A 27,116-nucleotide genomic window follows, 5' to 3' on the forward strand; every position below is an offset into this window, starting at 1 on the left:
GGATGGCAGGGATCAGCAGAAGTAAATGCTGAGTGACATACTGCTGAGTCTCGACCAAAAGGGAGACTTGAGAGCATGCAAGCAAGAGTGATGAGGGGCCTCACCAGGGGGGTGGGAGGGAGAGAAATGGATGAGTCAAAGATAGTTAGAAATAAACTGGAAGAGCCCAACGGGGGGCTGGATATGGAAATGGAAAGTGAGAGGGGAAGCCGCCTGGGAGAACCCCAGGTTTCTGGTTTGGGCAGCCAGGAGGAGCCAGTGGCGCTGTTTGCTCCTTCCCCACCATCCCCTCTCCGGACCCTCCCTTCATCCGTGCTCACGGACTCTCTCGGACTCTCACTGCCAGTCCCTGCACCCCTCCTGCCTCTAGCAAGCACTGTGCTGCAGGGAGGGTAGCAGAGTCCCCAGAAAGCAGCCACCAATCCCTAAGGAAGGAGGGTCAACCGCGCCTACTTCGGCTCCCCCAACACCGGGGGACAGCACTCAGGTGCGTGTTCCACCTGGCTCCCAGAATCCCTGGAAGGATCAAGCTCTAGCCTACAGTGGCAGCTCGCTTCTTAAAGCCCATGTTTCTGGATGCCTGCTCTGCTCGGCACCTCACACATGCTCCTCCACCGTGGTTTTCTGGAATCATCTCCAAGTGAATGACTCGCACTCAAATCCACTTCTCGGGTTTGGTTCTGGGGAACCCAAACTGTAGCAGTCACTGAGGGAGCAGCTCAGGTTCAGGGGGGTGTGTGGGAAGGCACTGTTCTCGTGGTCCTTTCTCAGGGGGCTTGAACCCCCGACCTTTATCTGGGGGAGACGGGACTGGTGGAGGGGGGGGTGTGGAGCTCAGCTCTCCCAAACCCAGAGCTGTTCCCTTCCATCCTTAACAGAGAGAACTCCAATTTTCCACCGGGCAGAAAGGGGGTCTGGGAAGGAAAGCCCCTCCCCAGCCCCAGGAGACAGATCAGGGTGGGTCCAACCTGCTGAGATCTCGGGAGCGAAAAGCTGAAGGGACTCCCTGAGCCACCACACCACCCTGAAGTGTCCGCCTCCCGAAATCCTGATGAATGCAACCATTAAATGAAGGAAAAGAGTCAAGTGTGAAGATTAAGGGCAGATTCCAAGGCCCAGATTTGAAGCCTGGCATTTGAAGCCACTTACTGGATGAGTGACCTTGGGCATGTTAATTAACCTCTTTTGGCTTCTGTGTCCTCGTCCGTAAAATGGGGACATTTGCAATCTTGGCGTCATCAGGCTGTTGTGAGGATTAAATGGGCCAACATATATAAAAGCACTTCGCACAGTGTCTGCCCAGAGCAAGTGCCCGGTAAGGGACCAGCTCTAGAACATGACTCCCACTGCCAGGGCCTCTCAGCCTCCACGTGCACACAAGCCCCCAGGAGAGCTTGTAAAGCTTCAGCTTCCAATTCAGGAGGTCTGGGGTGGAGACGGAGACCCTGCATTTCTAACCAGCTCCCAGGGGATGCCGCTGATGCTGGACTGGGGGCCACACTGGGAACAGCAAAGGCTGACATCACTGCCAGCTACCACCACACAGCCTGGAGCCCAAGGAGCTTCAGTGACAGAGCGGCCCCACCCATATGCACCCCATCCCTAGCCCAGAGACCTGGTGAGGATGCAGGGTTTCCAATGTTCTCTACGCCTGTCCTTGGAAGCTCTTAACTCACTGCAAGTTGCTTGGTCAGTGCCAGGCAGGGCCTCCCAGGTGTTCAGCCCAACTGTCTAGCACACCGTAGGCACTCAGTCGCGTTTGCTGGAAGAAAAACCCCTGCGCCCACTTGCAGGAATATACACGCCAGTGAGCCAGGGCACAGGCAGACAGGTCCAGCAGCGCCAGGGGCTGTGGGCTCGCGGGGGCTGCTCCAGCCCGCTGGCTCGGCGTAAGCCTCAGCTGGGCTGGCAGGAGCCCAAGGGGGAGGACAGTCACACCCCTTCCTATTTCAGAGCCTGGCATCTGGGTCCCACCAGTACCCAAAATACCTCCAGAACAAGGAGGAGGCCGGCCACAGCTCCACGTCCCCCCGTCCTTTCTATGCCCCTTCCTTGCCCCGGTGTTAGGTGGAGTGGTGGAGCCTGGCTGGGCTCCATCAAGACTCTCCCCTCTGCTGGAGCCGGTACCTTCCAACCCACCCGATCCTTCCTCAGCTGGGCTCAAGAGAGCCACCCAAACCTTCTGACAATCCTAAATGTCACAGCCAACATCAAGGCCGTGCTTGCTCTTTACAGACACAGCTGCATCTGGGGCAGCCCCTGTATCCAGCAAGATACAGCTGGACACAAGGAGCAAAATACCCAAGTAACAGGGGCAAACCAACAAGGAACAACGAGAATCACAGCCAGCAATAACAGACTAATAGTGCCTGCTAGTGCCGGCCTCCGTCCTAGGCGCCCATACCTGTGTTAATTCACGTAAGCCACACAACAACTCTGAGAGTAGTCTCTGGGTGCTATTACTGTCCCCTTTCCACAGATGAAGAAACTGGGCTCACAGAGGGGAAGTAATTTCCCCAAAGTCACGTAGCTACTAGGAAGCAGAAATGAGGCACGAACCAGGCCTGACTCTAGGGTCCAGGTTTGGACTCTAACTCAGACGTTCTGGTCCCTTAAAGCACATTGTGACAAATGATACAAGAGCCACCTCCCAAGCACCTGTCCTGTGCAGACATCAGCTCACTTCTCCTTCACGACGCCCTCCTATGCTGCTGTCCTTGGGCAAGTCACGGGGCTTCTTGGGAGCCCATCCGTAAAATGGGGCTCTGGGTTTCACCCCCTGATCTTACTCCCCACACCACACCACGCTCCCCCCGAGCTGCCTCTAAGACCAATAGACCAGATGTTTCCCAGCCTCCTGACACTTAAGAGGCCAAGAGATGTGCCCAAGGCCACCTGGTGGTCACTGGCAGACCCAGGACTAGGACCCAAACCTCCTGACCCTCTGGAACTCGGCAGAGACCCACTGCTACCCCGAGGTCTATGATACCTTTCTCCAAGCGTTGCTGCCTTGCCAAATTTCTCAGGTTAAAGAAAACATTTGTTCCCTTCCTCCTCCTCCTCTTCCTCTCCCTTCCGCCTGTCCTCCTCCTCTTCTCGCCCTCCGGAAAGCCTCCCCAGGAGGTGGGTGGAACAGCGGCATCTGCCAAGGCAAGGCCATTCACAGAGGCCGGAGATGCCCAGTTTAGGAGGGGCTGGGGGTGGGAAGGCTTCCAGCCAGCAGGAACCCCCAGCTGGGAGGTAGCGCCAGGAACAGGAGAAAAGCAGAAGGTGGCGGCCGAGCCCCAGCCCTGGGCCCACCCTGGTGTCTGCGCCTGAAGAGGCCCCTTAGCCAGTGCTGTCCAACGGCACCATCTGCGAGGGCAGACATGCTCTATCCCCGCGCTGTCCCAAACAGCAGCCATGGGGCATGCTCTGCTGAGCGCTCGGAACATGGCCAGCACGGTGGAGGAACAGAATATTTCATTTCATTCCATTTAAATTAATTTATATTTCAATAGCCACATGCCTGGTGTCCACCGTACTGGACCCTCCCCAAGCCCCAGTGTCCTCATGAGGGTGATGAGAACACCCACGACCCTGGCTGAGGACAGCTAAGACAAGGGAGCGAAGGGCTGCCACAGAATGAGCCCCCCACCGGGAATCACAGGACTCGAGTTCCAGACATGTTAACATGCTCTGTGACCCGGGACAAGCTCACCAGCCTCTCTGAGTGCCCTGGTCATCTGTACAATGAGAAAGTCACTTGCAAGCCAGGCTTCTTTGCTATCCATGGATGGGCTCTAGGGGAATCTGGGAACCCACGGGAATTATGAGAAGAGTTTGCTTGTACGACTGTGTGCGAGAATGAGAGTGAGTGTGTGTGTGAGAGAACGCGTGTCGCTGCGTGTGGGAATGAGTGCGACCCCATGACTGTGTGTGTGTTACGGTGTAGGTGCACATATTTCTTAGGGGAACGAAGGCCCAAAACTTGCCCAAAACTCTCAAAGAGCCCATAACTGCTGCAAAGACGAGAACCCTCAGTCTAGAATATGTTCCCTCAGGCAGCCCTTAAGAAACGGAGTTCCGAGCTCCACTCCCAGAGGCTCGGACTCAGGGCATGGGGTCTGCAGTCTGTATCGGGAACAAATACCCAGGGGGGGCTATGTATAGTCAGGGGAGAGAGAACACGGGCGAGGACACGGTCATATCTAATATTTCGTAGTCTGACATGTGTGAAACTCCTTATCAAGCAGGAATCTGTATCTTTAAAAACCAATCGTGATTTTAGAAACTAAGAAAGTAAAGAGGAAAGAGTAACATCACGATAAAACCCCTCTCAACCCCCCTCTTTATTTCTCAACACTGACATTCGGCACTCACATGCCAACGCTGTCCTCCCTTCTCTGTAAGTACGAACCCACTGAGTCCTCACAACACCCCCTCTGAGGCCGCCAGCATCAGCCGGTTTGACAGATGGGCAAACTGAGGCGCAGAGAAGAACTCACCCAGGGCCGCACGGCCAGTGTGCTCTGCTGCCCCCTTAGAGCTTGCGTGCTTCGTCGCCTCCCTTCTGCAGGCCTGAGGCTGAGCCAGGGCTCCAGACGGTGTGGCTTGGCCCCTCCCCCCCCCCCCCCCCCCCCCCGCAAGGGCCCACTAGAGCCAGCAGGGCTTACAGTGGGCCGGGCCCCACACTCACTTGCCCTCGGAGCCGTAGCTATTCATGCTGTCCTCAATGGACTCGTGGCTGGCCTGGCGCAGCGTCCGGCTGGGCATCTCCACCGCCAGGCCGGTCTCCGTGCTCCTCTGGATGGCTCCCTTCAGCCTCCGGCTGTCCCCTTCTAGGCGGAGAGGCCAAGAGCAATGGGGAGAGAGACAAGGTACAGGAAGGGACAGAGAGACAAGTCATCTGGTTAGCGTCTGGACCCTGCCCAGGGTCGGCCCCAACCCCCAGTCCCTCCTCCTACCACCAGCCTCACCGGCAGCCCCCTCCCTGGGGCGGCCCTGCCCTTCACACCCACCCCACAAGAAGAATCGCAGGAGTCCCGGTAACGGACGGATTCATTTACAGGTACATTTCCCCCCTTGGATTCACCTCTCCCCTGCGACTCTCTGAAGGTCATGTCTCCTCCTCCTCTCCAGTTGCTCTTTATTGAGCACCTACTCTGTGTCACACTCTGTTACGCGCTTTGCCTGCGTTTGGACCAGGTTTTCCCCACCTCAGCACAACCAGCAGTTTAGATGAGACCCCGCTTAGTTGTCGGGACGTCCTGTGCATTCTGGAAGGTCGATCGATATCCCCCACCTCTACCTACCAGATGCTAGTAGCACCCTCCAGTCCACGGTGGCCATCTAGAATGTCTCCAGACATTGCCAAATACCCCCTGGGCGTGGGGGTGGGGGGAGAAAGTCACCCCAGATGGAGGACCACTGATTTAGGCCACTGGCTCTGAAACCAGCCTGCCCAGGTTCAAGTGTGGTTCTCTTTCTCACTGGTTGTGAGACTATGGGCAAATCACTCAGCCTCTCTCTGCCTCTATTTCCTCAACTGTACAATGGGAGAACAACAGGCTTATAACGAATGGCCCTCTGCCCTTGGTATTCCCTCCCCTCAAATACCCTCTCCTCTGCTAACTTCCCTTCTGTAATCAAATGTCATCTTAGATGACCTTCCTTGCCATTCTCTAGCCCCTGCCACCTACCCCCTGTCCTGTTGCCCTGCTCTGGCTTTCTTCCCAATACTACCCCAGACATGTCTGTGCATTACTGGGTTACTGACCAGCTTCCTCCCCAGAGCAGGTGAACTCAGCACATGGTACTCTGCTTTGTTGACCGTTGAAGCCCCAGGGCTAAGAAGAGGGTCCAGCCACAGCACGTGCTCAGTTAATAACTGCTGGACGAATGGAGGCCTGCCCCGAGAGTGGTCTTACTCTTCAACCCCCATATGAGAGAGATGAGTCTGTTCTCCCACTTAAACATCAAGGACACAAGACACAGAGGCTAAGCCACTTGTCCACACCCATAGAGCCAGAAAGCAAGTTGGGGGGGGGTGATGGCACCAGGAATTGAGCCAGGAGGGTCTCTCTGCTCCAAGCTCCACAGCCGGGTTTATCAGGGTGGGTTTTACATCTCTGGCACCTGGCGGGATTGCGGGTGCACTAGAGGTGGGGCTAGGTCTTTAGGGAGAGCTTCCACAGGTCTTGACAAAGGCTGGGACGAGCTCATAAACCTCAGGGGCTTCCTCAGTGCTGGCTGGTCAACCCGCTGGAGAGAAGCAGTGTCATCCAAATCCCACCATCCTGCTCAGCAAGAGTTAAGGGCCCTGGGACTGCATGCCAGGAGGCAGAGCGAGACCAGGACACCTCCCACTGGCCTTCTCCTCCCTTCTCTCCCTGACTTTCACACACACACACACACACACACACTCACACATACACTGTGTTTCTCAGTATGTGTGCCCACGTTTGTCTCCCACATGTATCTCCCACATGTATTCAGGCACAAAGATGTCCACACACTCAGAAAAATACATGGTAGCACACACACATGCAGGAATACACATGCAAAGACACAGAGCACACTAATGTATGTCTGAGCATTGGTATCTGCGCGTTTCCGTGAGTCTCCATTATGCTGTGCTTCTAAGGCTAACTGGGTATGTGCCAGTCATACACACAGATGCACAGCCATAAGAAGTATACGCCAACCCACTCAAGAAAGCACAGAGAGAAACTGACACTGTGCATTTCTGTGTGTGTGTCACCTGGGTGTTTCTGGACACGTGGGGGAACACGTGTGTCCCCGTCTCTGTGCTTCCCTTCATCCTACCATTTGCTCTTTCCCTAAGCTGTATCTGTAATCCACCCAACCACTTCTATGCTCCTCTGTGTGTAGCAGGTGCTAAGACAGAGTAAGATCCAGAACCACACACATGCTCACTCAGCAGCACAGACTCAGAAGCACAGAGAGATGTTCCCCAACTCACACACACACAGTGCAGACATATTTGTCCAGGGACGAACCTCACTCCCCCACATCAGGGGTACAAACCCATGACCCAGCACCCAGCAGGCAGGCTGCAGACACCTGCCTGGGCTTTCTACTTCCCTATAGAGCCCTGTTCTGGAGACTCACGCTGGTTTGTCCCCACCCACTAGGGTCTGAAACATTTCTCCTGGAAGAGGGATAACCAAAGCATGACGCAACTCAGTCCCCATGGGGGCTAAGGAGGCGCTCTGGAAAGGTGTGCTTCACATCTGTGTGGCGTTCTTCAGGACCAAAGCATTTCACAGCCAAGTACCCTAGATGGGCCTCAGGTGAGGCTGGTGAGTCCCAGCTCTGCAACCACTGGTGGCCAGACCTTGGGGAAGTCAGGTAGCACCGACCCCATGGAGCTGCTGGACATCTGCCACAGAACCCGGCACGTAGTAGGTGTGAAACAGAAGTAGCCACGGTGACTGCAGAGGAAGACCTCTCAATACTCTCCAAATTTGCTCACACCAACCATCTTCCATTTCCCTCAATTTGCCACCTTCCCCACCGTGGGAGTCCCCAATCTGGTGCTCAACCACACCAAGTTCTGCCATCTACCCTCAGCTATCTCATCCTCCATTAGCCATCTCTCAATGACTCAGTCAAGGTCCCCAAAGTGACTGTGCCAATGCTTTCTCTCCCCAGCCCGTCACCCCGTCACCCCATCCAATGACCTTTCCCCCACTTGGCTGAAAAGATGTGTCTCTGTGACTTGCTCCTTCTCACTTCCAACCTGCACCATCCTCAGACCTTTCGACACGCCCCTCGACCCTCCCCGGCTCTCTCAGAGGAGGGGGTAACCCTTCTCCTGGCCAAGGCTGATCCACCACCTGTTCTCATCCCACCTCCTCCCACCTGCACCAGGAACTCATCCTCCCATTTGTCCTCTCTGGGCCTCGGATCAGCCACCTCTCCCTCTTCTGGTTCTTTCCACTTCTCCTTTAAGTCTGCTCAAGGCTCCGCTTCTTCTACCACCCCCTTCAAACAGCAAACTCCTTCTGAGCACAGACACCACATGTTGCCATTTTGGGCAGTGTGGCTTCCATTCCATTCACACAGCTTCCTGAGCCAGTCTCCAGCGGCTGCTCGGGACCAAGGACAGGGCCTGGCCTCAGCCCCCGGCTCCTGAACTGGGGGTGCTTCCGATTCTCGCAGCACCCGTCTACTGAGTGCTTTCTGGTCCGGGGGGAAGACTTCACGAAGATGTGAAATGTGCTTCCAAGGGCTGGTTCCCACTGATAAAGTGCACATGGACGGAAGACAGAGAGGTGCTTCAGCCTCTGCTTTGGGTCCATCAGGTCCCAGGAAAAGACCCAGGCTTGACCCATTGTAGCAGACAGTGCTGACGCTCCACCCAGACCTCACAGATCTCCCTTTTTCCCACTCCTCTGACCCCCTCCCCCAACCGGCTCCTGAAAGCCATCTACCTGCCAAATTTTCATTTGTTTCTCAGTCTTCCTTGGGGCTACTAAGCCCACACTGCCCCCAGATAGAAGCAGAAGTGCCTGGAGGTTTATAACATGTGATCCCCTTAGTCAAAGCCTAAATGGAACAGGAGAACAAACCCTCAATTCAGGCTCTATGCCTCAAGTCAGAACAACTCTGAGGCATTACATAGGCTCCAGAGGAACCCAGTGGGGGGCGAGGGGCTGAAGCTGCCCTCTGTGGGATCTGCCTGACCCCACACCCGGCATGCTTCCTGCTTCCCCAGTCTCCTGTGGGGGCACTTCCGTCAATGAATCTCATCTCAGGGTACTTTTTGGGGAAACCTGACTTAAGACACCTGCCTTGACTGGCACCCTAAGGAGGTCGAAGTTCAAAAATCTTTGCACTGGTGGGTTCCAGCATCACAATGGGAACACTGTTCCCTTCATGAATGTGGTGATAAAAAGAGCTGGTGCATAATGAGAGGGGGCATGGGCAAGGGCCTGCTCTCCAAAGGGATGGGCAAGGGGAGCAAAGGAGAAGCTACGTTGTTCCCGGTTATCACAGTGCCTCACTGGAAAGGTTTGGAGTTTGAGTCCTATAGGCTTTGGGCACCAACTGTAGCTGGCTACTGTAATGTACAAATAAATGGGAGTTTGGATGACCCACTTTTGGCCACCCACTCACAACTTGCTGTACCCAAAACTTGAACTGAGCAGCTTGAATTTTCTCCCACAGGGTCCTAAGTATCCCTCTTCTCACAATTTGCACGGTGGGGGTGGGGTGGTGGTGCAGAGTGTGAACAGCAACAACTTGGGGTACCAACACCACTGTGTGCTGAATACCGTGCCTCATGCTGGAGATAGGACAGTATGAGTGGCATGGTCCCTGCATCCACGGGGCTCACAGTTCAGAGGGGGAGGTGGACCCTGAACAGATGATCGTACAATTAATCACAAGTGCTGTAAGTGCTTTGAAGACCAAGTACAAAATGGAGTGACAGTACCCATTGGAGGGCCAGTGGGAGGGGGACTAATGCATGCTACTGATTACTGTAGTCTTTGAATAAAGTCACCTCAGATTTCTCCTTTGGCTTCCCTGACAGTAAATTTTATGAATCTCCTCCGGTCCCTCTGACCACTGTCTCCATCCCTATACATGAGGCCCTCGCCATGCAGTCCTTGGGTTCTCTCTGTCTCTAGACCTTGCCCCCTGATGATGTCATTCCCCTCCCACAACCTCAGGACCATCCTATGCAAATGAATCCCACCCCAACCTAAACCCCTTAACTCTGGCCAGAGCAATACTTCCGACGGCATTCTGAGCATCACTGCCTGGGTGATGAGCAGAATCCCAGGAGGCAACCTGGCCAAAACTAAACCCACCCCTGGTCCTACTTCCCCTAATCAACTCAGCCACCCAGACTCAGAATCCCCTCAGGACCTGACTTTTCCCCCTCTCTCGTCAAATGGCAGGTCTTATAAGGTCTTTGCACACAAGAGCTCTTATCTCTCCCCTTCCTTGTCCATGTTCACAGCCAACCACCTCGATTACCTCAAGTCTAAACTATGCCCGTAGCCTCCTAACTGGTCTCCCTGCTTCCAACCCACCCACCCAACAAGTCATTAAGAGATTAACCATCTTAAAGTATCACTTCAGACAAAGATATTCTACTCCCACTCATTTATTCTACACAGATAGTCAAAAAAGTACACAAAGATATGCATGAAGAGGTTGCCCATGTATCATTCACACCAGCGAAATGCTGGAATTAACTGTCCATCAGTAGGGAACTAGTTTACTAAATGACCCATCCCCACAATAAAATACTGTGTAACAGTTAAAACAAATCATCTAGGGGTGCTTGGCTGGCTCAGTCAGGAGAGCATGCAGCTCTTGATCTTGGAGTTGTGAGTTCGAGCCCCACATTGGGTGTAGAGATGACTTAAAAATAAAATCTTTTTTTTTTAAAAAGAATCATCTAGATTTTACACACAAAGTGACACAGAAAGACTGCCTCAACATATTGTTAACAAAGTACACTGCAGGACACTATGTAAATCATAATACCATTTTTGTAAAGCTATAGATAGCTTATATATATTTGGGAGGAAATCTGGGAGGATGAACCGAACTGTTAATGGGGAATAACTGTAGGAAGAAACACTGTCAGAAGAGGGGTATGACAGATGTGTTTCTGTGACTTTCAAATCTAAGTACTACAAGATCTATAGAGAAAAGTGCACAAGGGGTGCCTGGGTGGCTCAGTGGGTTAAAGCCTCTGCCTTTGGCTCAGGTATGATCCCAGGGTCCTGGGATCGAGCCCCACATCGGGCTCTCTGCTCAGCAGGGAGCCTGCTTCCCTTCCTCTCTCTCTGCCTGCCTCTCTGCCTACTTGTGATCTCTGTCTGTCAAATAAATAAATAAAATCTTAAAAAAAAAGAAAAGTGCACAAACTCAAAGCGTACAGCTCAATGAATTTTCACAAAGCAGACATACCTATATCACCAGCACCCAGATGAAGAAACAGAGCATTGCCAAGACTCCCAAAGCCCTCTGGGCCCCATCTTCTGGTCTCTCTCACTCTACAAGGGAAGCCACTATTCTGATCTCTAACACCAGATATTAGTTTTGTTTCTGAACTTTATAAGGCAGAGAATGGCCTTTTGGGGAGGGGGAAGCTGGCTTCTTCTGCTCAGTGTTATGGTGAATGTATAAGATCCAGTCACATTGTATGTAGTTGTAGACACTTATTATCTACTGCTATACAGATTCCACTGTATGAATATACTACAATCTATTTATCCATTGTATAATTTAGGGCTTTTTTTTTCAGTATGGGGTTATTAGGAACAATGTTGCTATGATTACTTCGGTGCTTGGCCTTTAGGGAAGATTCACACGTATGTCTCAGAAATATACCTAGAAAGAGAACTTCTGGGTTACAGGGCAAGCATTTGTTCAATGACTTGACAAAGTATTTGTACCAACTTACACTGCAACCATCACATTGGGAAAGTTTTATTTCTCTTTTGTTTGTTTCTATGACCTTTGAATTTTTTATAGTTAAATGTATTAATTCTGTATATAAGTGAAGGTGAAATATAAATTTATAAGTAAATCACTTCAATCATGCCATGATCTTATTTAAAACCTTGGAATGGCTCCCTATTGCATGTCAAATTAGGTTCAACCTTTGCATCCAGGCACTCAAGACGCCATCATCTGATTCCTAGCCCATCTGCTACTGGTCTCCCCCATTCTTCACACCCCAGATACATTCTCAGCAACTCCTCACCTTGGTTTTCTCTCCTTTACTTTCCTCCCTTCCTCACCTTCTCTATCAAAATTCTAGCCATCCTCCATAGCTAAGTTTTAAATAACACAATTTATTCGGCACTCAGCAAACTCAGGGCTGTTATGAAGATTAACTGTAACAATAAAGTAATATAATAACACTAACATTTAATCTTCAGGATGTACTAGGTGGGAGGTGGCATACCACAAGCACTTGATAAAGATGGCTATTAATATTATCACAACCGTGTCAGATGTTGTGCCCAGTATTTTAAGAGGCATCATATCATTTAACTGTCACAATAAACTGTGAGCAAAACAGTTACTGCCCCATTTTATAGGAGGAGAAAATAAGAATTCAGAAAGTTAAGGAACACTCCCAGGGATACACGCCTACTAATGACAGAGGTGGAATTCAAACCCAGGTCTTTCAAACTCCAATAACCATGTTTTTAATGAACCACTAAACTAAACTCACTAAGCTCTACCACAGAACTCAAATGTCATCTCTTCCACAAAGACTTCCCTGATTAGACTCCTGGAGTCCCAGGGGCACTTCATCTTCACCTCTCCTGAAGTTATCTATTCCACTGCACCTTGAAACAGAGTCCTTAGTCAAACTAGTGGGTACCTAAGTCTACAGTGTAAGCTCATTCCTCCCTTGCGTCCCTTCAGCACCAAGGACAGTGCCCAAGATGTCTAATCCTCCTGAATAGTGTTTAATCGCAATTAGGCAGAGAGGCAGGCCAGTGAGGGGTTGGGGGGAGCAGGCTCCCTGCTGAGCAGAGAGCCCGATGCAGGGCTCCACCCTAGGACACTCAGATCATCACCTGAGCTAAACAAATAAAGGCAGAGGCTTAAACCACTGATCCACCCAGGTGCTCCTAAACTGGCTTTATTTTTAGGACGTGCCCCCAAGAAAAATGCAAATCTTCCAATAAAGAAAACTCAGGTGTTTATACCTGAATATAAATGTGTTTAATGTACTTTCTCCCAAAAACAAGCATTCATAAGGAACGAGATAATAAAACAATCATAATGATAAATTTAAAATTAGAGTAGAGACGAACCATAAGTGACTCTTAATCTCACAAAACAAACTGAGGGTTGCTGGGGGGAGGGGGTTTGGGAGAGGGGGGTGGGGTTATGGACATTGGGGAGGGTATGTGCTATGGTGAGTGCTGTGAAGTGTGTAAACCTGGCGATTCACAGACCTGTACCCCTGGGGATAAAAATATATGTTTATAAAAAATTTAAAAATATAAAAAAAAACAATGAATACTGTTATGCTGAAAAGAAATAAAAAATTTAAAAAAGAAAAAAAAATTAGAGTAGATACCATCATTCTTAGAACTTACCCTGTGCTAGGCACTAGATAGATAGATAAAATTTAACCAAAACTCTGAGAGTCAAGTGTTGGGTATCTTAATTTTACAAAAAGGAACCAGGCTCGGAGCAGTTCAGCTACCTATCCAAGTTTACGCCAGACAAGACAGAGCTAGGTTTTAAACCCAGATCTGTGTGAAAGCAGATCCTATACTCTTAACCACTAGAGATTCCAAGAATGTGCTGGTGGGAGGTAGAGGAAGGAAGAAATACAACTATTCTCCACTTTGACATTTTATCAAAGATGGGTCTTCACAGCTGTTCTCCAGATGAGGAGCCCAAAGCTGAGAGAGGTCCTATGACTTACCCCAGGTCCCCAGGCTCTAAAAACCCCTCACCACATAACTGACCAGAGTGAATTCCTGTCTCTGTGAAAGGCCCACTACAGATCCATATCACAGTTTGTGAATTCCCCTGGACACAAGAGCTCTGGGTCAGTCTGTTATTTTAAACCGGGATCGGAGAAGTATCACGGCCCCTGGGACTCACTGCTCCCCCTACCCACTAGCACTGCCCTTCTTATTCCTCTGAGATGAATACCCTGGAAGCTGCTGCCTCTTCTTCCTTCATGGTCAACCTCTCCCTGGCCTACTATTCCAAGTGACTTCAGCCTCATATGTCTCCCTTGCCCATGCCTTAAAAGTTATCGGAAAATCAAGGCTGAGATGACATGCAAGCATTCAGACCTCCTTAGGCCTGATGTTGCCTCTGGCTGTCTCCAAAAACAGGCTGAGGAAGCATAAACCCTGCTTGAGGGCGCTTTACCTCCCCCTCTTCTCTCCAGAGCTGTCAAAATCTGCCTTCCATTAAAATCAGAGAAGGTTCCATTTGGAGGGAACTTGGGGTCATCCAGACTAATGTCTTCCTGTGTAGAGGGGCAACTGAAGTCTACAGAGGGACATGCGTCAATGACTATGTTGAAATTAGAATTCAGGTCTCTTCACTGTCAACCTCTCAGCCCCTTTCACCATAAATAGCCATTCACCACTATTTCTGAAGCATGTCCCGGAAATAGCAAAGTCTACTCCTGGACAGTAGTGACTAAAACCATGAACAATGGCGCCTAATGGCCTGAGCTGTATAACTGGCCCTGGTCACTTTATTAGTAATGTGATCTTGGGCAAGTTGCTTACCCTCTCCGTATCTCAGTTTCCTCCTCTCCAAAAAAATGGAGAAAACAATGGCAAATTCCTCATAACATTTTTATGAGGATAAAATGAGTTAATATTTGGTAATTTAAAAAAAACAGAACAGGGTCTGGCACATAGTGCTATTGAGTAAATGACATATAAGTATTTGTTAATTAAGTAAACTGTGTCTCCACGCCTCCTTCTGGGGACTCAAAATCAGTCCTACTTGGTATCAGCAAGGTCACAGCCTTAGCTTGCCTGGACTTGCCTGGACTGCTGCAATAGTCAATGAATGTAGAGGCTCCCAAATATCCACCTGGAGGCCAGTGCTGATCCGACAGTATGGAATACATTGGGAACTTAGCTAAAAACCCAGTTTCCTCTGTCTCCTCTCCTGGGGATTCTGTTTCAGTAGGCTAGGGTAGGGTCTGTGAATCTGTAATTTCAGAAGATCCCCAGGTGCCCCGAATGCCTGGTCAAGTGGTCAGCCTGTACTCCAACTACGGTCCCAGCACCAGAGCATTCTCTTCTGCCAGTTCCCCACCCTGTGGCCTGCATGAACTTTCTAAAACCTCAATCCTGAGTATGTCATCTCTTTGATTAAAAACCTCCAATCATACCTCAATGCTTGCAGAATAAATTCCAAAGGCCTTAACATACACTGCCTTTCGGATCTGCTTCCAATCTACATTCTCAGCCTATTTTTTCCCTTTTCTCCAATGTGCTTTCCATTCCATTCACACTGAATAATTCAGGTAATTCCAAACATCCCATGTGACCAACTACCCCCAAATGTCTTGCCAATCATCCTGCATATAAAATTCTCACCATCCCCTTCTCTTCTGGAGACAGATGCTTTTAAAAACAATTGTTTGGGGCGCTTGGGTGGTGCAGTCGCTTAAGCGTCCAACTCTTGGTTTCTTTTCGGCTCAGGTCATGAGTTCAGGGTCTTAAGACTGAATCCTGCACTGATTTCTGTGCTCAGCAGTCTGCTTAAGACTCTCCCTCCCTCTCCTTCAGCCCCTCCCCTAAAATAAATAAATAAATCTTAAAAAAAAAAAAACCTGTTTGTTGAATTGCTGTGTGTGTGTGTGTGTATACACACACGTATATATAATATATATGGAAGTGTACAATTATATGACGTACAATTTTAAGTGTGTAACTTGATGAATATTACAAAGTGCACTTGTCTCTGGAACCAGCACCCAGATCAAGAAACAGAACCTTGCCGATGCCCCAGAAGCCCCTCATGAGCCATGGTTACTTCTCCAAGAGTAGCATTATCCTGACTTCTAACACCGCAGGTTAGTTTCGCCTCTTTTGTACTTCTGTATACATAGAATCATCTACTGTATATTTTCCAAGATTGACTTCTTTAACTCAACATTATGTTTTTTAGTCTCATTCACACTGATTGTTTCAGTGCAGCTCATTCATTCTCATACTCTTATATGTCAAAACCCTACTGCTGATGAACATTGTATTTTCCAGTTTAGGGATATTACAAAAGGCTCTGCCAAAGACATTCTCATATATGTCTTTTCTTGACCATTTGTGCACTTTTTCTAGGCACAAACCTGGGATTGAAATTAAGGATATGCATTTAAAATGCTTTTTAAATGAATTAAGCATGATGTGGACTGGAAAGGTTAACACAGATTATCCTTTACCAGGAAGCAACGTTCTGAAGAAATGAGGCTCAGAGCTAAAATATTTTGGGAAGAAAGATGGTGGGAAAACTGCTGACCAACTGTTTATCTGGCTCACATTTATATTCCCCAAATGTAACATTTGTTAAGTAAATGTGTAAAGGGCAGACAGCACCAAGGCAGAAGGGGGGGGGGGCAAAAAAGGCCTAGAACTCAGTAAGCATTCAATAAATGATGCCTATTAAAATTAACCTCTTCAAGGGTCATTGGCCAATGGTTCACTGATACCACCTTTCATATATTGTCATTATTTCATTGATTCTAAGACACACAATTTTAAGACTTCTGAAATTCAGATGTGAATGACAACCAAGGGCACATCTGTTAAATTCTGACGTTTTATTTCTTGAAGGTGTGTAAAATAAAGTTGTGACGTGGAAGTGAAGGTCTCTTAGAGTTATTACAGAACAGGAACGAAATAGACCTATGTGCTGGGAACTGTCCGTGGTGCTGACTCATGTGCTGAGGTCTTGGCTTGCCTGGGACAGAGGTAGCAGCTCACAGGGAGGGAAGATCTCAGGACAAAGCAACTCCCACCCCATGTTCATTTTTAAGCCACAATTCCTTTCCACCGGCTTAATAATGTCTCAGATTCCACCCTTCCACGTAAAGACAGGAACTCCCACTTACCGAGATCCCAGAGCTCAACCTACGTTACCTCATTTCATCCTCAAAACCACTACTGTTTCAATTTTCAGAAATGAAAGTTGACTCAGGGAGGTTCATGAACCTGCCCAAGATGGCAAAGCTGTTAAGTGGGAGAATGATCTTGGTTCAGTGCAGACCCGAGTGTAATTTGCCCTTTAGGCTGCTTTACACTGAAGGGACGAGAGGAGAGGGCTGTGTGTGAATTCCTCAGAACGTTGTCCAAGAGGATACGAAGGGGAAAGTGGGAGAGGTCATAAAGACACAGACTGAAAATTGGTGGGAGTAAGGAAGGCAAAGGGCACGTGATAGGAATCTGAGAACACTAGACAGGGAGAGTCTAAAGATTCTGAGAGAATTAACTGAGTAAAGTATATGAATGTGCCTTGTAACTCTAAAGAGTTCTACCCCTGGAAGGAAATAACTGTTCTCATTTGTCTGATGAAATATGCATTTATGGAAGCTCATTTCCTATCCCATGCTTTTCCTGGCCTTGGAGATTAGAAGAAGACTTGTCCTTAAGGAGCTTACAGTTGGCAGAGAAGGATGGGAAAGATAACAGATAAGTAACTGTCATTCATTCAACAAACTCTTACCAAGTGCCTATTCAGTGCCAGGGCCTAAGCAGGAGACTCCTAATACAGATGAATTAAACCCAGACATTGTTGAAACTCCCAGTCTATGGGGAGACAGACAAGTAAACGGGCAATTATAACACAAGCTGTTATAATTACAACATACAATAGTTCAAGGACAGAGATATACACATGGTACTGGGGGAACAGAGGAGTAATTAATACAGCACTGGAAATAGAGGCAGTGCTTCAGTTTTAAGAATTATTATTTCAATACTGAGTTATATACTTGGTTGCAAATAAAATCATAGTGAGATTTTATCGTAGATGCAAGTGCTACCTTCTGGGAGTTTACAAACAAAAGCCATATTGACAAATATGTAGGGAGAAGGCAAAGAGGCAAAACCAAAATGTCAACTGAGGACAAAGAACTCTGAATGCAGAGTAAATGCATTTGGGGAAGGAAGGGATCCTACACTTATCAGGATGGTCAGGGGAAAGTCATTCCAGCAACTACTGGAAGGAAAACAATTTACAGCCCCCACATGTGGCTACCTTTCCCCATGAAACCATTCCCAACAGCCCTTGGGGCAAGCCAAGCAAGGTCTGGAAGAAGCTGGGTTGTGGGTAAAAAGGTAGAGTCTATGGTCCCATCTGGCACTGGGAACCCTCACAATTCCAGAACCTGCCCCAAACCTATACTACAACTCTGACATCACAAACATACCAGGTGTTCTGTCCACACTGCATCACTCATCATTAACCAAACACAGCCCACGTACTTCCATCTTCTTAAGAGCACAGGCTTGGAAGCCAGAATAACGGTTCAGGATTTACAGCATCCTTCTGCCACTTTCTGAATAATCTAAAGAAAATTACTGAACCTCTTTGGGCCTTGGTCCCCTCATAAAAGAGAAATAATAGAACCCACTTCTCATTGTTGTAATATTGATCAGCTTTCATTAGCTTATGCTAGAATAACAAACGACGCCCAGATCTCAGTGGCTCACAAAATAAATTTTAGTGCTTGCTCACATGAAACATACCTTATGAGTTAGCTGTGGCTGTATCCCATTAATTCTTCTGGAATCCAGGAGGAAGGAGCAAACCCTATCTGGGACATGATATCTCATGGCAGAGGGAAAATAGAAATGATGAAACCATGAGGCAGCTCTTCCAGACGCTGTGCTTTTCTCTACGTATATTTAAGCATGTTTAAGAATATACAAAAGGATAGATAAGAAATATGTCCCCTAATAATGTGAGAAGGCTAAGGGTATAGAGGAGTGGGGGGAGCTCTCTCCCCTGCACTCACACTGCAAAGAGAACCCATCAAGCCACCAAGTGATTTGTTATAATAAGGCAATGTGTTAGCCTATTTTAGCACAGATTCACATTAATTGTGAAATAAATCCTCTCGTGTCCCATGCGGGGCTGACCTCGATGACAGAACATATGTACAGTGACTGTCATGATAAGTTAAAAGCACTCAGTAAATTATAGGCACTATTCTCAACAATATTCTGAGATGGATACCAGTGTCTCCAATTCCCAGAAACTCTCAGAGAACCAAGGCTCTGAGAGCTAATGTGGCTTGCCTAAGATCCCACAGCAAGTTAGCAGAGGGGCCATATGCAAAACAGAACTGCACAACCACATAAAGGGTTGAGTGCAAATGTTCACTGCAGCATTATTCATAATAGTCAAAAAGTGGAAACAGCCCAAATGTTCTTCAACTGATGAACAACTAAACAAAATGTATTTTACATGTATGTGTACATATATATACACGTATGCGTATATATGTTTATATATATTTAATAGAATATTATTATTCAGCCACGAGGAATGGAGAACTGATGAATGCTACAACACAGATGAACTTTGAAAACATGCAAAATCAAAGAAGCTACATGAACCATCAAACACCACATAGTCTATGACTATATATATGAAATTTCCAGAAGAGGCAAATCCATAGAGATAGAAAGATTAGTCATTTCTAGGGGTAGGGGTGAGGGGAGACAGGAGAGTGAATACTACTGGGTATAGGGATTACTTTCAGGGAGATGGAAATGTCCCACAATTGGGACTGTACAATGGTGAGTGTGCTAACAACCCCTGAGCTGTCCACATTACATAGTGAATTGCGTGGTCTATGGTTATAGCTTTCTTGCCATATGCAACCATTTTCTTTCCTAGGCCCTGCTCTTATCCCCTACTCTACACTGACACTCCACACAAAGCCAGTAGCTGGGGGGTGGGTAAGGCTTCTGCAGGTCAGCACAGACCTCCAACAGGGGCAGCAAAGGGCTCCAGCTGAGCAAGAGGCCAGCATGGGAAGCCTGCTGCGAAGGCATATGAGGCCTCTGGACCCGAGGTGTGCCATCTCCAAAGCACACCCGTACACTCACAGCCCCACAAAGGCGCAAAGATGAAGACATGCAGTGGGCACATGGGAGAGAGAGAAGGAATCCCTTACTCCCAGCCCTACCGAGGCAAGACTTCTGTTTGTGCCTCTGGCTCCACACTGGCACCTTCTTCAGTCTACACATGGTCAGCCGGCTTCAGAGCCTACTAGACTCAGAAGAATCAACTAGAATCAGCTGCGACCAGTTAGAATCAGCTGGAACCACCAGCCCCAGCACTCACCAAAGCAAACCCACTTTCAATGAGCTGTTCTCAGCACCAAAGGCCACTGGTAAACCTGGCCTCAAACTCTGGCTCATCCAAAGATCATGGCTGCTTAGCACCCAGGCCCCGTCCACACTGCTCTGCAGGAGGGAAGCTAACCAGGAGCTCACTAAGGCTTTCCAGCCAAGGCCGTCCCCCCACACCTCCTTAATGCCCACTGGAGTGAAGTGCTACCCTTCATCTTCCAACGGTTTAAACAAATGCCTCCCTTCATTTGGCCTTAGCAGAGCTACAGAGCACAGCTGGGCCCCATCCTGGCCAAGGAGCCTCAGTGTCTTTCCACTCCTTCAAATAAGGGCAAGGGCCGTGTCTTCCCTCAGACTTGCAAAGGTGCCGGCCCTCAGCAGGCGTTCCACACACTTGCGCAAATCAAAGGTGGAGCTTCCCAATTCCAGCCCTGAGCTTCTCAAACTTTAATGTGCACATGAATCAAGGGATCTGCTTACAATGCAGACTGGATTCAGTAGCTCCTGGGTGGGGTCTGGCATTCTGCATCTCTAAGTCCCAGGTGAGGTTCCCTGCGCTGGTCTGTGGCCCACACTTCCAGCAGAACTTGGATTTCTTCACCTTTCCTGATCGTGCAAGGAGCCTCTTGAGAAGCTGACAAGAGCTATTCTCTCTTCCCTAGAAAAATACTTGTCAGCACATATATATACATAGTACGTTGCATAAAATTCTGAGGTTTGCAGTCCAGTGAAAAGCCTTTCTTTTGGACAGACACACTTTCGTTCTCATTTGAAAAAAAAAAAAGGAGATGCAATAGGGGACAGAGAACAAAAAAAGCCCCAGCAGAGTTAGAGCTCCTGGGGTCTGGTCCTAGCTCTACTACAGACTTTCTGTGTGACATCAGTAAGTTTCTACCCCTCTCTGAGCTCAGTTTTCCCACCAGGAGGGGACTGGACTAGATTACAATGATAAATTGGTTTTCTCTTTTTTGCAACTCTGATAGCTATTGCCTGAAATATTCTGGTGTTAAGAATTCTAGGGTGCCTGGGTGGCTCAGTGGGTTAAGCCACTGCCTTCGGCTCAGGTCATGATCCCAGGTCCTGGGTTCGAGCCCCGCATCGGGCTTTCTGCTCGGCAGGGAGCCTGCTTCCTCCTCTCTCTCTGCCTGCCTCTCTGCCTACTTGTGATTTCTCTCTGTCAAATAAATAAATAAAATCTTTAAAAAAAAAAAAAAAAAAAGAATTCTTAGACTGTGTCTGGACTTGGCAGAAAAGGGTGCTGTGATTGATCGGTGATGCCTGCCATGTGCCCAAGAAAGAGGGGCTTTAATTGATTGGTGATGTCTGCCAAGGTCCCAGGCCTGGAAGCGACTGGCTTCCTGCCAGTCGTCAGCCTACTCCCTAGAGTCCCTCCAGCTGTGACATTCCATAGCTCATTTAGAGTCATCCCAGATTGGGGAAGAGAAGTCCATGCTTGTCCTCGAGGGGGCAAGAAGGGATAATTCTTTAAGCCGCTGGTTTCTCAAACCTGCCGCCCCTTTTGAGATGCGGCAGCAGAATCCCCACTCCATGGCAGAGAAGGACAGCATGTCCTTGCACTCCCATCCTCAGCTATTTTTAACTCCAAGGACAGAGGCCCAGGCAGAAGCTGAAATATAGAAGGGCTGCGGCGCGCCACCCAGCCTCCTGATGGAGGGGAAGCCACCATCCTCCCATGGTTCCCAAGATGCTGCATCACTGGCCAAGTAAGAGTTAAAGCGGGCTGCCAAGGGACGGGAGAGTGTTCCTCTCCTCCCATGTGAGGGAGGCTGTGTTCTTCCTCAGCACAGCCACAGACCCTCTGCCAGTCCCTACCCCACTACACCCTGCTCACTGACACACCCAGCACACATGTGCGCCAGCCTCTGGTGAGGGTTGAGGGCACAGCATGGAGCAAGGTAGATGGGGGCCCTGGTCCACCGGACCCTTCCAGGACAGGGTGGAAGACAGACCCCAGTGTCGTAGCCCAATTCCACAGTTACAACTGAGGGGACTACACTGTGGTCACCTCCACAGCTGTGAGCTCTCCAAGAGCTGACATGTTCTTCATCTTTCTATCCCCAGAACCAAACACCTAACCTGGCACAGAGGAGGATTCAGAGAATATGTGTTGATTCAAAGTATTAGGAGACATTTTCTGGAGCTTGAGGGGCCTACAGGAGCCTACCTCAGACTGAATGAGATCCAATCGTTCATTCACTGACTCACTAAGTATTTTTCTGAGCACCTTCTCTGTGTCATGGCCTGTCCTACACACTAGAGCTAGACAGAGCAGGGAACAAAATAAGGGACACAAACAGCCCTCCTGAAGCTCCATTCTGGGAGAGAGAAGGAAACACTGAACCACCCAAATACATGAAGATATGGAGGGTGCTACAGGGTGACGAGTGGAGGGACGGGTGGTCAGGAAGACCTCATTATAATATGCAGGTGAAGACCTGAAGGAGGGAACGGGACAAGCCAGATGGATACCTGGAGGCACAGCACTCCAAGAACACAGACCCGCAGGCAGACATATGTCAGGCCCGTCCGACAAACAAGGAGGCCTGAGCAGCTGGAGTGGAATGAGCATGGGACCGTGGTACGAGGTGAAGTCTGAGATGAGGCGGCAGGAGAAGGAGAGACTTTGGCAGACAACACAGCTCGCACCAGGCCTGGCATGGAAACAATGGGTGGTGGTTGTGGTGGTGACGATGACGATGATGATGTCAGAAGCAGCCAGCATTCACTGGACAATGGTCACATGCCCGGTGTGGGCTACACAATGAATGTGGATTCATTTATTTAATCCCTACAGCAACCCATGAAAGAGGCCCTATCTTATCCCCATTTTACAGATGGGGAAGCTGAGGTTCAGCAGTATTTATTCAGCTTGGAGTTGGCTGGCAGTCTGGGGCCAGAATCCTCTGTCTTCCTGAACGCACCAGCCCTGGTGCACACAGACCGTGAGGACGAGCTTTCCCTCCCAGAGTCTTAAACTTCTCAGACTCCTTTGAAAATCTTCTGAAAGCTGTTTATCTCTAGTAAAAAAGTCTGGTTTTCTCCAGAAAAAAAAGTACAGGTGCACAATGACACAACCTACACATAATTTCAAGAGGTTCAAGGTTCAAGCCTCTGGCCCTGAAAGCAAGCACGTTTTACACATTTGTAGCAAAAGCAAGAATTATCAGAGTTGTCCAAAGAGGCAGGAGAACACGGGCTCCTGTAAGATCAGCCACAACTACTTCTACTATGTGTCAAGAGCCTATGGGGAGTGGGTCACCTGTAGATTTGTTTTATCTCATGTAAACCTCATTTCAACCCTGCGGGATGACTGTTATTATGCACCCTTTCCAAATGAGGACACTGAAGCACTGAGAGGTTAAGTGACTTGCCCAAGACCACACAGCTGGTTTTGACAGAGCTGGAATCTGCCCCAGATCTAGCTGGCTCAGACCTCAGTCTCTATCCCAGACAGTCTCCTTCTGGTTTCTCCAACTGCACCCCTCCATAATCCCAGAGAGGGCAAGACACTTGCTCAAGGTCTCACAGCTCAGCACACACAGAGCTGGTTCTGGGGCTGTGTTGCCCAACATAGTAGCCACTACCTACAAGTGGCCACTTAAATCAGTTATAATTTTTAATAATGAAGCATTTGGTTCCTCCGTTATACTAACCACACATCAAGAGCTGACACAGCCACATGGGGCTACTGCCTACCCATTCGGGGTAGTACAGATACAGAACATTCCCATTATCACAGAAATTTCTGTTAGACAGCATTTGTCTACAACTCAGTCTCTTGACTCCTGACCTAGAGCTTTCCCACAGTCAGAGGCTACTAGAAATGAGATTTGCCAGATGAATGAAGTGGGTGGAAGGGGAGGCAGGAACAGGGCAGCTGAAATTGTACCAGACAGCAAATGAGCTCAGAGAAAGGCTCGTAAAAGGGAAGCTGAGATCAACCTCTAATACAGGATAAAAGATATGTGAGTCACTGGCTTGGGACCCACCTCGCTAGCAGCAAACATCCCTGAATGTCTGTTTACAGGGACCCTCTTTTAACTACAAGGCTTCTCATTTCCTTGCTGATGTCCGTGGTTCCTTACCAGGAGATGGGGCCTTTCATCTACTGGAGAGAGATGAGGCTGAGTGGCAAGCCCCCCCGCCCCCGCCTGGAAGAGAGAACTCAGTGCCCGAAACTCCTGCTCACCTTCCCGGGACGGTGAGGAGGCCGAGAGCAGACGGCGTTCTACAGGCAGCCAAGGCCGGCGTTGGACCCAATCTGGTCAGACCTGGACTCAGGGAAGTCCTGCTGTGGGCATCGGGGGGTGACTCAGGGTGGAGTGGGGGTTGTACTCGCAGCTGCCAGAGAAGATGTGAAGACCCTAACCACACTCAGGCTGCAAACCCAACCCTGCAGAGCCAGCAGAGCAGCCAGACCCTACACTTCTCCCCAAGGGCTCCTTTATGACTGCAAGACGCTCGAAGGCTCCAGCAACTCTGAAGGTTCAAGTGACATTAACAATACTGATGACGACTGCCAACAAGTGAGAGCTTTTTTGCGATGTACCACATCTCCCACGGTAGTGCTGGGCACACATCATGTGCTCCATAAAAACCCTGAATGCGGAGTGTAAATGTCTCACATAGTAGCAGTAAAAATAATGACGATGATTATGAAGTTGGTGTCTTACTCCTGTCCCGAGCCCATATCACCCTATACTCAGTCCTTCCATGACCCCTGATACTATGATTATGTCCACTTAAGGGATGAGGACACTGAGACACAAAGAGGTTCACTGATTTAAGGACACAGCCAGTAGAGCAGGACAAGAAAAGAGGTAAGGTTTTAATGCAGGTCCCTCCGAATTTAAAATCTATGTGGTTTTGCCTCTCAAATTAAATAAGTAATCGTGTAGACAACAAAGGGCTGTGCAAATTTGATTTTCAGCGTCATTATTGTATTAGGATTAATGGTGAAGGTGACTCTGGGCACAAAAGAAGGACTTTCTGCCATCAAGCTGTCTGTCAATGGAAGGAACTGCCCTGTGCAGTTAGGACTGTCCCTCACTGTCACCAAGAGAGACTGGACAGGGGACCAAGGCGGGTCCCCAGATGGAGACCGGATCAGTACGGCAAATGCCAAGTGTGATCAAACATCAGAATCACCTGGGGAGCTTGTGAAGAAATAGATTCCTGGGTCCCACCTGAGACTTACAGTTGAGTAATCGGGCTGGAGCTCTGGATCCTGGTGTCAGGTGGAAAAGCATGAGCACAGCGGGCTGGGACTCACTGGACTAGTGAAATGCTGAGCACCTTCCTTACCCAGGACTGTGGGATTCTAGGAACCACAGGAGCCACTGAAGGAAGCTAGGAAGTGCCCCTAAGAAGCATGCAATCGCTGAGTAACAACAAAACCTTGCTCGGTGCCAAGCAGCACACCCGTTGCCCCAGAGACCCCTCCTCTCCGGGGCTCCTGTCTCCTCCTGCCCTCTTTCGCCTGTCCAGCATCGCACCCTCCAGGACGGGGATGCCTTTCCCCACCCCCAGAGCTAGGGACCCCTCTTTGGGCTTCCATAATGACAAGGTGTCCACTTGCGAACATCTGTGTCTATGTCTACCCCCACCACCCCAGGCTGTGATGGGGGTAGATGGCTCACTCGGATCCGCACGGCCAGCACCCAGGGCCTGGGCCGGGATAGGTGCTCACTGAACACCTGCCAAGAGAGACTTGTGCCGCTCCATGAAGGATGGGCACAGGAGGCAGGGAGGAGAGCCATCGCTGCAGGAAGGAAGTAATCCAGGTCACCAGGTTGGGAGGAAACAGAACCTACAAATTCTCCCTGCCACTGTTCAGAATCGGCCTGTGCTATTTATAGCTCACAAGCCTTCTGCTTCTCGCATTTAAATGCGGGGCCGGGCATGGAATAAAATCCTGGGTAAGTCTGTCAGTTTTCGATTTATTTATTTATTTATCTTCTACAAGAACAAGAGCGAAAAGCAAGAACAAAAATGAGCCACGGCTCTCAGGGTGAGTGGCCTTGTGCTGTCCCTGAGCCTGCCTCTGCGGGGCTGAGGTCTACAGATGGATCATACACAGTTCTAGAACTGATCCTAGAAATCAGAACGTCCCTGGGGGGGACCAGCCTGTGAAGGTCCTTTTAAGGTAATTTTTAAGTCTTGGCTTCAGTTTACAAAATAGTATCACAGCATGACCCTGCCTTGGTTTAAACACATTCCTGCAAACACACGCACACACACACACACGCATGCACACTGGAGAGAAACAGCCCCAGTGGTTAAACATTCTGCTTTTGGATGACAGAATGAGAGTCATTTTTATTTTCTTTTTGTGTGCTTTCTCTGCATATTCTCAGAATCTCCACCATGGGTACACATGGCACTGACTGAAGATGTTAGGCCCAAGGAAATCGGCTCTGCTGTTGGCTAGGTTGTGACCTTGGGGGAATTCAGGCACAGCAACAGGACTGGACAGGACTGAGGACTATACAAGGTAACACGTGTGATATCTTAGCACAGCATCTGGAACATGGTCTGTGCTAGCAAATGTCAGCTAGTGTAACACTACACGTGTTTGTGACTAGTCAAAGCGCAACATGGTTTTAAAAAATTAAAGTGATAAGGAGTGACTCTACCATGCCCAGCATAGCAGGAGCCCAGTGAAGGGACTGGGCCATGGCCCAGGAGGGCTCAGAGGCCTGGGTCCCAAATCCATCCCAGCCAAAGACATGGCAAATCACCCTCTCAATCTCACTTTTCTCCCTTTCCAAAGGTTGGTGGTGGAGGCTGGACAGTAGGTCTCGCCCCTGTTGGCAAGGGCCCAGGAAGCCTAAAGAGGATGAGAAAGTTCTAGTCTCCAAGTAGGGCGGGGGCACTAGCACCTTTCCCAACCACCTACCTCCTCCTGATGTACCTCCGTCGCCCCCACAAGACATCGATAAACCATAGGGAGCCCCTCCCTGACTACATATCCTGATAGCCACATTCAGCACCCCCTGCTCAATGGGGTCACCCAGTTACCTGTTCTACTCATTTTTCCTCCTCGGCTGAGGGAGGCCCCCAGCTTACCTTCAAACAACCAGCACACTGGAGCAGGGCTCAGTAAATACATTGACTGCATAAACAATGCTTTTAAAAATGATAAAGGGCCATGCATGGCAGTGGTCAGGCTAAGAGATTCACATGCCAGGCAGGCCTGTTTGACCTTCCTGCTGAATGACCTTGGCCCAAAGAGGAGCCTGGCCTCTCTGAGCC

At 49.2% G+C, this 27,116-nt stretch overlaps 1 protein-coding gene across 2 annotated transcripts in view; it reads right to left on the reverse strand.

Moving 5' to 3' along the window:
• Positions 1-27,116, reverse strand: part of RIMS4 (regulating synaptic membrane exocytosis 4) — a 61,663-nt gene that overhangs the window by 17,250 nt on the left and 17,297 nt on the right. The window contains exon 2 of one of the 2 annotated variants that reach the window (XM_047746702.1): positions 4,679-4,817. In XM_047746702.1, the coding sequence (XP_047602658.1) occupies positions 4,679-4,817 (139 nt within the window). Of the gene's footprint in view, positions 1-4,678; positions 4,821-27,116 lie in introns of both variants that reach the window. The other variant, XM_047746700.1, reaches the window with a different exon arrangement.

This window comes from Lutra lutra, chromosome 9 (assembly GCF_902655055.1).
Source record: "Lutra lutra chromosome 9, mLutLut1.2, whole genome shotgun sequence".
NCBI lineage: Eukaryota > Metazoa > Chordata > Mammalia > Carnivora > Mustelidae > Lutra > Lutra lutra.